The sequence below is a fragment of the Eptatretus burgeri genome, chromosome 8 (genome assembly GCF_056783735.1).
Source record: "Eptatretus burgeri isolate ZD-2024b chromosome 8, Ebu_testis_v1, whole genome shotgun sequence".
Lineage (NCBI taxonomy): Eukaryota > Metazoa > Chordata > Myxini > Myxiniformes > Myxinidae > Eptatretus > Eptatretus burgeri.
Genome location: NC_140968.1, coordinates 35,523,349 through 35,537,062, shown reverse-complemented (window position 1 = coordinate 35,537,062; position 13,714 = coordinate 35,523,349). Strand labels below are relative to the sequence as shown.

At 43.6% G+C, this 13,714-nt stretch overlaps 1 protein-coding gene across 4 annotated transcripts in view; it reads left to right on the top strand.

Moving 5' to 3' along the window:
- Positions 1-13,714, top strand: part of SHC1 (SHC adaptor protein 1) — a 124,116-nt gene that overhangs the window by 98,716 nt on the left and 11,686 nt on the right. For all 4 annotated transcript variants that reach the window (XM_085891514.1, XM_085891515.1, XM_085891512.1 and 1 more), the window contains one exon: positions 13,279-13,431. In XM_085891514.1, coding sequence (XP_085747640.1) covers positions 13,279-13,431 — 153 coding nt within the window. The remainder of the gene's footprint in view (positions 1-13,278; positions 13,432-13,714) is intronic.

Below are 13,714 nucleotides of genomic sequence, written 5' to 3'. Positions count from 1 at the left end.
ATGATGGCAGAAGAAGAACTTAGCTTTCTGCATTCGGCGCGAAATGCCATGGTGGACGGAAATGACGTCTTTCGTTCGTTCGTTCGTACATTAGGGGAGCGTTTCTTCGTTTTTTTCCGTCAAGCAATAAATTAAATGGTTTTCACATAACACATTAGTTTCACAAATTTCCATTGAAATACTCGGGTATTTCCGTCGAGGTTACGCACTGCATCTACTGGACGGCCGTCATTGGCTGTCTTGAGGCACATGGGGGGGGGGGGGACACCGGACCCACCGGAGACGTGGTGGACAACTCTGGGGACATTTCAAACTCGGTGCAATTGTATACAGCGCACGCGCTGTAATAATAATAATAATAATAATCTTTATTGTCCCATATCCAGGGAAATTCCTCTTTTGGTGACGCCATAAGTTCGAACACCATGAAAAAAACCATCACAAGGAATAAGAAAACGGTAAACTAGAAGGGCATTCGGTGGAGCGCTTACCTCTGCCAAACAATGCTTGATCCACGAGAACATATCGGCCCGATACATTTTTGAAATGTCGTGCTATATATCGTTTTTGGCCCCATCTCTCAATGGTGAAAAATCACTTTTTAAAATTAAATAATTTGCGTACACAGATCTTCACCAAAATCGAATCATTTCTTCCATGTCACACACCCAACATGTCCACCAAATTTCATCCGGATCTGTCCACAACCTTTTGAGATATCCTGTACACAGACAACCAAACAAATAGACAGAGAGGAGTGAAAACATAACCTCCTTCACCTTCAGTGGTGGAGGTAAAAATATGGAGGATCCATTCATCAATCGTATCATTATCATCTCTGTTCTTTCCATTATTTTTACATCTTCGATCCGTATTACCAACGTTTCGCTTCCATACATCAATTCCCGTCTCATGCAGGCTTTATAAATTCGTTTTTACAGGTGATGGAATGTTTCTTTGCTTCATGATACCACCTAGATGTCTTTACTTAATCCAGGCTGACTTTATTATTGATCTAATGGCTAATTCAGCTGCTCCTGATGTGCCTCGATTATGTCTTCATGGTAACAAACTTTTGACCTTTGGAAGGAATGTATACATGTATTTATTACATAAAGAACAAAAAAAAGCAATCAGATTACAGATCATAACCAGGACTTGTTTTATGTGGTGTTTGTGTTTTGGTGTGTTACGTAATTAATAATAGATATAACAAGAACTGCTACTTTATAACTGCTGGCAATAGCTGACCGGGTACCAAGACGTTCTGCTTTGATCTGACACTTGACCCTGACTCATGAGGTGCAGTACTGCATTCGAGTCATCAGAAGGAACCTGAACAAACAAAAAAGCAAAGATGAAGTCATCAGGAGGAACCTGGATAGGATTCGCATTTCAGCTGCTGTTGCTCTACCCTCAAACCAATCCAGGTGCAGCCAAGTGAGCCTAATTCAAAAAAATAAACAACAAAAAGAACCCAGATTCAAAAAAATTAATTCTGGCTGCCAGACCATGCATCTGATGAGGTTGAAATTTAAAACAGATATTCTCCATCACGACTGGATCATAATTGTGAAGTTTCACATTGATTGATGAAGCGGTTCAAGAGAATATATATATATATATATATATATATATATATATATATATATATATATTTTTTTTTTTTTATTTAAGATTTTCGCTCAATCCAATATGGCTGCCAGACCATGTGACATCCATTGGGACCATACTCTCTGCAGAGCATTGGTGCTGCCTTTGCAGTCTTCTTGGCTATTGGGCACAATCCTGGATGGGTCACCGCTCCGCCACAGGATACCAGAAAACTGGCACTCATTTTGCCGACCTCGGAAGGATGACGGGCAGAGTCAACCCCATCTAGCATTAATTTAACAGCCAAGGGGGATTTGAACTCTGGATCATAGGATCCCAAGCCCACCACCTGAACCATTAAGCACCAGGCACATGTGACGTCAATTATTCGTGAACACGCTGGTATCACCAAAGCTTGGGGAACGTTTGCTTAACCCCACTTTTCGTTTCGTGTGTGCGGGTCAACTAGTATGGCACTCGGTAGAGCGCATACCTCCACCAGGCTGAACATTTTACGTTTTGTATCCCACTGATAGGCTGGATCTGCGTCCTGACCGTAACCAAAATCTAATCGGCTTGTTATTGTCACCTATCCAACTCATCCACTAGGTTTCGTCCAAATCCGTCCATAACTTACGATATCCTGCTCACACACAGACAAACGGGTGAAAACCTAACCTTTGTCCACCTTTGGTGGTGGAGGTAACAGCATCATTAGGACATTTCAAAAGTTTTCAAAAAAAAATAGGAGCCCAATGCATGCTTTTTTGGTTCACGAAAAAATATTTTCACGAAAAATATAAGTGACCACTATATTCGTTATTGTTGTGTGTATGTCTCTCTGTCTGTCCCGAGCATAGCTCCGTGGGTTTTGATCCGATCCTGATGAAATTTTGGTGGGAGGTTTATCTCATGATCTAGTTGTGTTTTCCTGAAAATGGTCGTGGTCCGCACATTATAGGTGGAGCCACGCCCAAAAACCATGTGTTTTTAGGGGGTAGCCGATTTCAATTTGCATCTTCTCCGAGGGGGTTTGTCGAATCTGGCAGGGGTTTCGGTATTTGGTTAGCCCAATGGCACCTGCATAGCCCCACAGAACTCGATTTTTCATTTTCGTCCCAAGGTCAAGGTCACAAGGTCACAAACTTAGAAAATTGCGATTTTGACGTAAAAATCCATCTTCTCCGAGGGGGTTGTCGAATCTGGCAGGGGTTTTGGTGTTTGGTTAGCCCAATGGCACCTGCATAGCCCCATGAAGCTCGATTTTTCATTTTAGTCCCAAGGTCAAGGTCACAAGGTTATGAACTTAGAAAGTTTCGAATTTTGACATAAAAATCAGACGACCGCCCAAACTTTGAGAGCTAGGATGACAATATTTTTTTATGCATAATCTTGAGATCATTCCAACCCTAAAGTCTTGAAACCATTTTTCTCTATTTCGAACACCTTGCCCGTGGCGCCCCCTTCAAGTTTGTTTTTACGCTGATTTCATCAAAGTATGGATAATCCGAGGAGTGTGAAATGCCATATAGCCTATATAGACCATGTGGAGGTACTCGCTATTACCTTCAGAAAATGATTTTCGTTGTGCAGATCACCAATCTGGATGAAATTTGGCATACTTAAAGAATTTTAGACGCTGAGTCCAAATCCACTTGTTTCCACGTCGAGGATGTGACACAATTGGTCATTTTTGGCAATTAAAGATACACCGAACATTAAAGCACGATTTTGACACAGAAATGAAGAATCAAGGTTAGACTGATATGTATGTCAAAGAAAACTCTTGTGAGGTCTTAAAATTATACAATATGTTTATACAGAGTTATATCTTATCAAAGAAAACCCTATTCACTGTTATTAAAGCTGTTTATAATTAAAGGTCGTAAACTGAAGTAGTTACATATTTTTACCGGCCAAAAACGTCTGGACTGACCAGACAGGCCTTCGAGTTGACCAAGGCAACTTTTTGCTAAAAAGGCAGCCGCACTGGCTATTAAAGGTAGTTACATTGACTATTAAAGACAGTTACAGCACTTATTAAAGGTTGTTACATTGACTATTAAAGACAGTTACAGCACCTATTAAAGGCAGTCACATTGGCTCTTACAGATTAAATCAAAGACAAAGAGACTGCGCGACTCAGCCTGATGAAAAGTAGAACCACCACAAGAGGATTACTGTATTAGAACTCCAGTATTTCTTGCTCTGAAGCGGTTGCTGAACTTGGCTCTTGACTGCTGTTATTACAATACTCAAGTCCACTATTACATGCTAACCAACCTGAATACTACTGTGTGGTAGATCACCACAGCAAAAGCAGTGTGACACCCGCATTCACAGTTCGTCGTCGGAATCATCGTCAGTTCCGCTTTCATCATCCATAAGTTCCATTTCTGCACGGGTCTGTTCATCGTTAGCGCAGTTTTGACATCCACAGCACTCTGTGCAGGACAGTCCTTTTGACCGGCAAGAACACTGGTTGGTCTTGCATTTCATCTTCTTGCAATTACATTTCGTCGCCTCTAACAGTTCCTTCGGCGCTGGTGGTTTGCTCAGCCAGTGAACAGTCAGTGCTCCGTTGCGTTCCACCCATCCGTGAAATGTAGGAGAAGGGGCTTCTATAAACCTCTCAGTCGCGCGGTGATGGATCGCAGACTGATAGTTCACTCTTTTGCAATGCGGCAACTTCTGTTCTCCCAGCGACTGGCTGCAGAATAGCTTGTCGCGAGCCTCATCCACACTCTTCATGGTCAGCTGATTGTACATGGCGCAGACGAATTGTTCCAGGTCATGAATGATATGCTGATCTAGCGTGAATGCTCGACCAATGCTCCTGAAACAGGTGATGAGATGGGGACCCTTCATCATCAAGTCAAATGGCCTTGTTTTGCCCTTACCGTGGAATGCACTGGTGGTATCACTTCCCGTGAAATTGTGCAAACCTATCAACGCATCGCAGACAGAACTTTCCAGGGCATTACTCAGCTTCCTAATGTCAACAACGATAATGTCCTTGGGACTTCCTGTGACCAAATGGAAATTTCGCGCCCGAATCGAGTTCGAGTGAGCCAATGCCAACACAAACACATCGGTGTCGACACTTTCTATGCGCACCGACTCTTCATTCTGTCCCGCGTGAGCGGCATGTAGCAGGAGCTTCGTGTCAGCTTCCTCATGGTCACATTCACGTTCAGGTACTGACGACAGTCATGACACCATTCGACGCCTTGATTTTCTCACATTTGCCGGCATGACTGACGTACAACAGCATGTCGCCCAGTTTTGATGGAGAGATGTTTCTCGTCCACGATTCGACGATGAACTCTATCAACGCCTCCTTGTTGGCTCGGCTCAGGAGATAATTGGCCCACTGTTTTGGAAGGGCTTGATCACGTCCGTAGATGGTTCGCACCTGAAGATCGCCCACCTTGCCCGCTCGTCTGGCATGCTCCAGGCACTTGATGCTGATACTTGGGTAAGTATCAAACACCACGTCCAGTCTCAAAGATTGGTTATGTCGTGCTTTGGCCACTACGATGTTCAGCACCATCTCTTCCAGTTTGCCGAAAGTGTTAGGCAGTGAACCAGCCTTTACCGCCTGAATAACGGCCATTCCATCCACAATCGTTGCACCTTGGACAGGCTGAGCGTCCACACGGCAATCGGGCCACAGTTTCAGTATATGGTTGCGGAGTTTGGCTTTGTCCGTCTTAGCAATCGAACCATCACCGGATGCCAGTGGGAAAGATATGTTCACCAGTGGGTATGCGAGCAGATTGTGGAGTGTTACATTGCTTTACTCGCCAATCAACAGCAGTCGTGTGAAAAGACGACGTTCATTCGCAATTTCATCCTTCGGCGTCTGCTGGTGGGGAGTCGCCGACTTGCCTCGCGCTTTCGAGAAAGTTGCCAATTTGGCCTTCAAAATCGGACTGAAGAATGGGACCTCACCCGAGAGAAGCCGATCACGCATGAATTGCACGACAGCATTCTCTCCCTTGACATACGCGTTCATCAAGTCCGCGGAAGTAGCTGGCGGTGCGATGACACCTGAACTATGACGAGTTCAAGGTGAGCGCCAGAGAAAGGCTTAATCATTTGAAGTACTGTGTCCATCACTTGTACCACCACTGCTTCGTTCTTCTTCGAGCTCGACACATTCAAATCCTTTCTCGTTCGGGGCTCGTCATGGATACCCGCCATGGACTCACATTTCCTTGCGATTTCCGCACGTGCTGGTTGGGACAGGATCCACTTCTTCACAACTCTGCTTTTTTGAGTGTAACCAATGATGCCTCCACTGGTCTTGCTGTGTCCCTATTTAAAGTCTGCTCTATGATCTGATCACACGCAACACTACTAAATCCATAACGAGTATGCCGCTGGGCAGTCCATTTGCCGTCCATGAACGCTTGATAGGTGTCTGGGTGGGAGTGCTCTCGCCCGGCCATTTCCAGCCAGTAAACGGGTAAGTACCTTGCATAGTTTAGGTGATCATACACAAAGTACCAGGGCATTGACGCTCTCATGATCGCAAGGTGTTTCGGCCAGTTCAAAGTACGAGGTGCCCGTATAAGCTCTAGTGCCAGCTCCACCATTTCCAAGTCGGGCCATGTAATGTCCACACTTTGGTGTTTGTTCAGGTCATCCCTCACCATGAGTGCTCCCGAGTATAGGACATGTAAATTGAGGTCTGAGTCACCCTGCTCTGGACCCTGGCTGGCTTCATCCTCTGTAGTTGACTCTGTTTCTGTTGTAGAGCGACTGTCTACAACAGCAGCCTGAGCAATGGAACCAATATCAATGTCCTTCATGTACACCACTTCGCTCTCAGACATTTTTGGTGGACGATAGAAAATCATGTCTGGGTACCGTTCCTGCAGTCTTTTCTTCAGTCTTGTTGCCTGGTAGTTGGCCTTATCCTGACCTTCGCATACTCTGAGTAGGTCATTGAACATCTCAAACAACTTCTTCATATGTTTAGATTGCTTTCCATCAATGAGTCTTACCTGGATTACTTTATCACAGAAAATGTCAAATGGTGAGTCATGGTTCACTTTCTGAGTTTGGAGTTTACTTTGACTCTGTCTGTGGTATGTGTCATTCACATACTCGTAATAACATTTACGGTGATAACAAACTGCCAGCGCCACACAGTCTTTATCCTTTATAGTTGTCATTATTCTCACATCACGTTCATCTCTCCTCTGCTCAGCAGTTTCCTTCAGCTTTCCTCCATCCTGTGTTTCTGCCAGGGACAACTGATCACGTTGAGATTTTCCTTTGACACGGATGAATTTGTCTTTTTTTCTGGCATATGACACATTCTTGGCAGTACACCAGCTGATTTGCCAGCCACCCTTTCTACAGAGGTTCTGAGGGATTTTCTACGTATTTTGTGGTATGAGTGCCCCTCTTCTTCTAGTCCGCCCACCACCTCACTGGCTCCAGCAGAAACTGCAGTCGTGCTGGCTTCTGATTTCCTTTTCCTGGCTTCAGCGCGTTTTATATGATCCTTGTTACAAAACGACGCATAGCAGAACCGGTGACAGCCGGCATCCGCAGGAGGATCAGTCATTGGCAGCAGTTTCATTATTTGATCAGCCAGCAAACGGCATTTGTTGATAGTTTCACTATCTGCAGCGTCGCACCAAGCCTTCGCACACTCGCATACCTTACGCCAGCTCTTATCTGTGAATTGCGTCACTTTCTCATCCTCCCTGCCCAAGTATATGAAACAACGCATATTTGGTTGTTGAAAGACCGAAAATCACTCAATCACACGACAACCATGGGCGCCGCCATTTTCATTTGTTGTTACCTGGTCGTTTCCTCCGCGATTACAAGCATGCCACGCCCACTTCACGGCGGTAATTTCAAATGGTAATAACTGTGGGTGTCTCAACTTGTGCATATGGAAACAAGTAGGAATTTCAATGGTGTGTTCTCATGAATGTACAGGGTGAATTTCGTTTAGATTGGTGATCTGCACAACAAAACTGAACGAACCGACCCACCTCTACATGACCTAATATGACGTTATATTGTTCCTGGAATGTTCGAGAGGAAGTTTTGCACCAAAGGTCATAATCCTTGACCTTTGACCTTTAAAGTTCACAAAGGTCAAATTTTCAAAGTTGTGGGAATCGAACCGGGTTTTCACCTTCTTCGATGAACTAACTCCATTAAGCTATAGCACGAATCCTGTTTCCTTAGTTTAATGTCCACAACATTGTTTTGTGACCTTTAAAGGTGATGCAAAGGTCAAATTTTGAAAGTTGTTGAACGAAACCGGGTTTTTGACATTTTGCAGCTAATAACCTGTCACTCGTACTACATCATGTTGATTATTTTTATAACTTGGTCAAACATCATCACATTGTCTCATCCTTGACTTCTGAAACAATCTACATCGTCAAATACCGCTCATGAACCATCGTCGTCTTCAGACTTGTCTACACTTTACTGACACAACATCCTTTTATACATGGGATCTGAGACTTGCATCAATTGAAAACAGACAAAAATTAGTTGCACCAAAAAATTGGGGTTATTTAGAAAACAGTCTACCAGAAGAAGATGCATCTCACATCATAATGTAGTCAAGCAATGTTCGACAAATTCACAAGGCGATGGTAGTCTTTTATTTATCCTTTGTGTTGATCAACCTCAATCAATGAAAATGTCATACAGATTTGATATTGTCATGTCGGACTCGCATTTCCCATCATGCCAAGTGATCTTTTTTGACCCTCGCAAATGACGAAACCATCTCTCTGAATTCACACTGCGTTCTTTTTATAAATTAACACTGTGTTCATTTACCGATTCAAAGTCCCCACGGATTGTTCAAATGCTAACCGAAGCTGGTGGTTGCGCATGCACAGGAAGGTAAGAAGGTGGGAAGATGTGTCTTTGTCAGTAATGGTTTATTATAAAAGCAATACGGGGGATAAGAAAGACACAACACTCAAAATAATCAAAACAGATCTGGTGAACAGACACACAAGGAATACACTTACTTATTACAGGACCAGAACTAAACCCTGCTAAGGCACCAAATTACTGGGAACAACCAAAACAAAGGGGCAAACAGGCGAAAACTTGAGCTGGCATGAGCTGGTCTTGATTGCAGGATGACCCGTGGTTGTGCAGGCTAGTATATTTCACAGGGTTGGCACGGGTTGAAAGGATGGTGATGAGGGGATGCACTCATTTCTGGTCTTTCTCCCACAAACCACAAAACAGTCGCCGTCATCATCGTTTTACAGCCGTTTCCATGCTTGCATGTGTAAGCCGTGGTTCATCTCAATGGCTGCTTTCCAGGCTGCACGATTCCTTGCTAGGCCTTTCACTCTACGACCATCTCTCATAAACACATCTCGTGTTTTTCTCGGATGGCCTCTCGGTCTCCTTCCATTCACATTCGTATTTATACACTTCCTCACACAACTTACCCACCCACATCCTTTCCACATGTTCGAACCATCTCAACCTATTCCTATGGATAACCTCACTAATGCTTTCTATACCTAACCTATTTCTTAATTCCACATTTGATTTCCTATCCTTCAGTGTAACGTCCCACATCCACCTCACCATACCCATTTCATTTCGTTCACACCTCTGCTCATCCTCCCTTTTGATCACCCATGTTTCACTGCCGTACAACATCACACTTCTAACGCAAGCCGCATAAAGTTTTCCTTTTGATGTCACTAAAGGTAACAACTCCCTAAACTTCTTCCAGCTACTTCTAATTCTTGCATTCACTGTTGCATCCACACCACCACACCACCACCTGCACTAATTAAATTGATTTTTGAACTACTGTTTGTGCAAAGATGGCGATTTCCTGGTTTATTTAAATCTTCTGCCATATTTAAACAAACGACAAAAAGGTGAGAGATGATACGCGATCTCTTCTTGATCTCGAACCTACTGTTCTGTACTTGTTCACAACTGCACTGGAAGCGCAATTTGAAGCACTCTGGTGATCTCTATCCTGCGCATACACATATGCAGCTCTTTGAACCTTAGGAGTCACCTTTCAGCACTGTGGGTCTTTGGCCACCTGCTGCCAGAGGGTGGCACCGCCACAAAAGCATCCTGCCCCTCTCCAGGGTTCCACCGCTCACGACACCACCGTCGCCTGCTGTCTTTGGCCAAATGGCCTGTGATAATGTCCATTGAAAACGTGAAGCACTTTTCATGTGCCTTTGTACCCACAAACCCTCCACCTATCCTTGCTGTGTAGTAGGTCTCACACAGTGCAGGGAGTCCCTGGTTTCCGAACATGATACTTTATAACTGTGTTTCCGTCTTTCGAACGTTCGATCCATTCACACGAACCAGACTTTTTTGAACATAAAGTGCTGAGTGCTAAATGCAGGAAATCAGACCTCGAGAGTTAATTACCCATTCACAGGCTTCGGTCCAACAATCTTCTGCCATTTCACACGCCATTCTCTCCACGGGGATCCTCACAAGCACAAGAGACTGCTACCTGCTGCACTTCGCCCTGCCCCCTCTAACTAGCTCGTTCTCTCTTGTCGCCCCTTACACTACACACGTTTGATCAACCCTAATTTATTCATTCTTGATTTAAGAACGTTTTACAAGAAAAAAAAAACAAGGATTTAATTCGTTTTTAAAACGTACTGCGCTGAGCTCACAGGAAATCAGATGCTTGAATGTGGGGAAACGACCATTGCTTGGGCGGGGTGCAGGGATTCATTCATGTTCCCATGATGTATCTGGTCCTTTTGGTGGCACCATACTGTACTGCATTTATACACGTTGACCACCCCCCAACTGCCCTGTCTGACGATTACCCAAAAGTGATATGTACGGACAAATGTTGTGTTGTTTCGGCAGGCGTGCTTAGGCATCTCTTGAGCATTATTACATTTTTTTTTTTGCCATAATAACGATTAGCAATGACTGATAAGCATAAAGAAAGTAGCACCAGTGACCATGGTGAAAAGACTGCTTTTTAGACTTTATTACTATTACTACATGTATTTATAGCATCAGCTTATTTATTTTTGGTTCACGAGTCAGTAAGTGACCACTATATTCGTTATGGGTGTGTGTCTGTCTCTCTCTGTCTGTCTGTCCTGAGCATAGCTCCGTGGGTTTTGATCCGATCCTGATAAAAATTTGGGTGGGAGGTTTGTATCATGATCTAGTTGTGTTTTCCGGAGAATGGGCGTGCTGCGTCCATTATGGGCGGAGCCACTCCCAAAAAAACGTGTTTTTAGGGGGTAGCCGATTTCAAGTTATATCTTCTCCGAGGGGGTTTGTCGAATCTGGCAGGAGTTTCGGTATTTGGTTAGCCCAATGGCACCTGCATGGCCCCACGGAGCTCGATTTTTCATTTTCGTCCCAAGGTCAAGGTCACAAGGTCACGAACTTAGAAAATGTCAAAAAAATCAATAAATTGGGCATCGAGCTCCTTGGGTTTTCAACTGTTTCGAATGAAACTTGGTATGCAAGTAGTGCTCTTCGAGTACTACAACTTTCATCATTTACGTTTTTCCCGATTCCCGCCAGTTTGCCCGTGGCGTCCCCTCGAAGGTCAAAAAACAAACAAACCGCGAACCGTGTACATTGCTCGTGAACCATCGCCGTCTCCAGACTTGTTGATTTTAAAATTACATTTCATAACGTTTTTATATTAAAAAGAAAAAAACGACAAAATGGCTTAATTTGTGTTCGGGAACCAATGAATCACTGAATACATTTATTTCAAGGGGACTCATTGATCCGGTTTACGAACATTCAGCTTCACACATTTTCATGAACACGTTCGTCAACTGGGGACTCCCTGTACTCATTATATACCCGATTCTGCGCTAAGATTACAATCACCACCACCTCGGTCCACAAATTAAGTACCACTTACCTTTGACATCCCCTATGCAGGTTTAATTCCACTCTAATCGAGGATACAGACCAAGACAAATTATTAACATATTCTTGCTATTAGATCCCCCACCCCACCCCCTTTTTCCACGTAACAATATGATGAACACTAATTTTGGAAAAGCCAGATATTAGCAAAGGTTACTCCAAGAGAAAGTCCAAAGGGTTGAATGGTGATTCATAAACTCTTGCATCGAGTCAGGACTAGTTTTTTTTAAAAAGATGAATGTTGCTGAGAGAGGGTTGGGAAGAATGATTAGTGTCAGGAACATCTGGGAGGAATGTGTTTACAATCGGCACTGTCTGTTATTCCACGTTGATTACAATTTCATGGTCATATGAGTCTTGTATGCACGTGTTGTTGCTCGATGTAAATACCTGTGTACATCTCCCCACCCACTTTAAAATGAAATAATTTTTTTTTTTAAACTGGCCATGAGATCTTTTTCCAAAAACTGGATCTTAGATTTTAACTGGCCTAAAATAGAAAATGGAAATGTTTTTCCTTGGCCTTGTCATTGTCTACTCATTGATCGTCATGAGAATCAGCATGGTGTCTATTCAATGGCTTTAAAAATAAAATTAAAACACGTGTGATGGCCTACTGCACTGAAAGAGTGTGGCTGAGAGGTGGTAGACCTGGAGGTGAGAAGAAAATTCACTTTCCACAACCCACGGGTATAAAAAGGTAATGACATTAATGAAAGTTGGTAAATGTCATAAACTTGTTGCTGTCTAAAGTCTTGATTCTTTCTACATTCTCTGGCCTACCGATATGGGGTAGCACTGGCTCCACAAGTCATTTGTGTGGTCTAGTGCTCCTTCAGCTGGACCTACATTTGCTGTCTTCACTCAAAATGTTTCCAAACTGTGGTGACTTCAACCACGACCATGCTGGCTGGGGCTTGATTTCATAACCAGTGACGATTATGTCACAACCAAATCCTCCTGCAAGGCCACAAACTTTACTCATTTGGCTTTCCATCTCACATATCCACAAATGGACCAAATATCTTGATGAGCCTGGTTATGCCCATTTCTCTTCAACTTGCTCCTCTTCTACTGCCCTGGCTTCCTCACCAAATGCTGAAAAAGCCATCTTTGGAGATCCATATACACGTCACCTAGTCTGGCTCTTTTAAAGCAGACTGTTCAGTTTGCCATTGCCATATTTAAACTTTCTGCTCACCACCAGCCCTTTGTCCCCACTTTTAAAATGTCCTCTGTTACATTTGCATGATGACTGTTTGTTTCCCTTCCATCGTTGCTCTGCTTTTCTCTCGGTGTTTATATATTAATGTCTCATGCAAGTTTGATTCCTGGCAAGGTTAGGCATAACCAAAAACTATCAGTCTTGTGCTGCATCGCAGAGTATGCTGCCTTTTGGGGATGAAAGCTGGTTGTCTATTTTTACTTTTAGGCTGTAGATATTAAAGACGCCACACTATCTTTTGGGTGTGGAAAAGGAAAATGAGTCGTCTTGGCCAAATTCCTTGCTTGGAGGTGAATCTATGATTAATGATGCACTACCTGTGATGCATAGGAGTGATCAGATGGGTAAGTGGCACACATATTGGGTCAAGTAGCCTCTACTTGATCCTTGATTAGCTTTTAAACAATGTTCCACTGTTTATTTATGTCCTGCATTTGGTGGGTTTGAGACTTCAATTAGATTTTGGCTTCCTTGTCTCCCTCTCCCCTCCTCTTCCCATCCCCTGCTGACTTTTGGGGGAGGGAAAAACACCCCCCGACTAGAAGTTGCCCAACCTTCCAGAAAGACGGTACAATCTCCGGGTGGCCAGGGTGGTGTGCAACACACATATGTGAACACACGGTTGCCGGTTGTGGCTGGAGAAGTGTTGGGAATGCAAGTTGCATCGCAACAGCCACGTGATGCCTTCGATATGAGTAAGATATTTATACCGTATAACTATTAACATAGGATTCACTTTGCAGAAAGAAACAACAAAAATACATTCACACAATACAACACTGCCCCACACACCATGGCTCACCTCCTCTCCACACTTTGCATTCACTCAACAGACAATCCTTTAAATTTACTTCCACAAAAAATAAATAATCTCTGTGAGCGACCGCTTGACATTGCCAGATACCTTCGGTCCATTGGCTTTGCAACCATGTGATGCCGAGGCTGCAACAATAGCAACAGCCAAGTTGTGTTAATTCA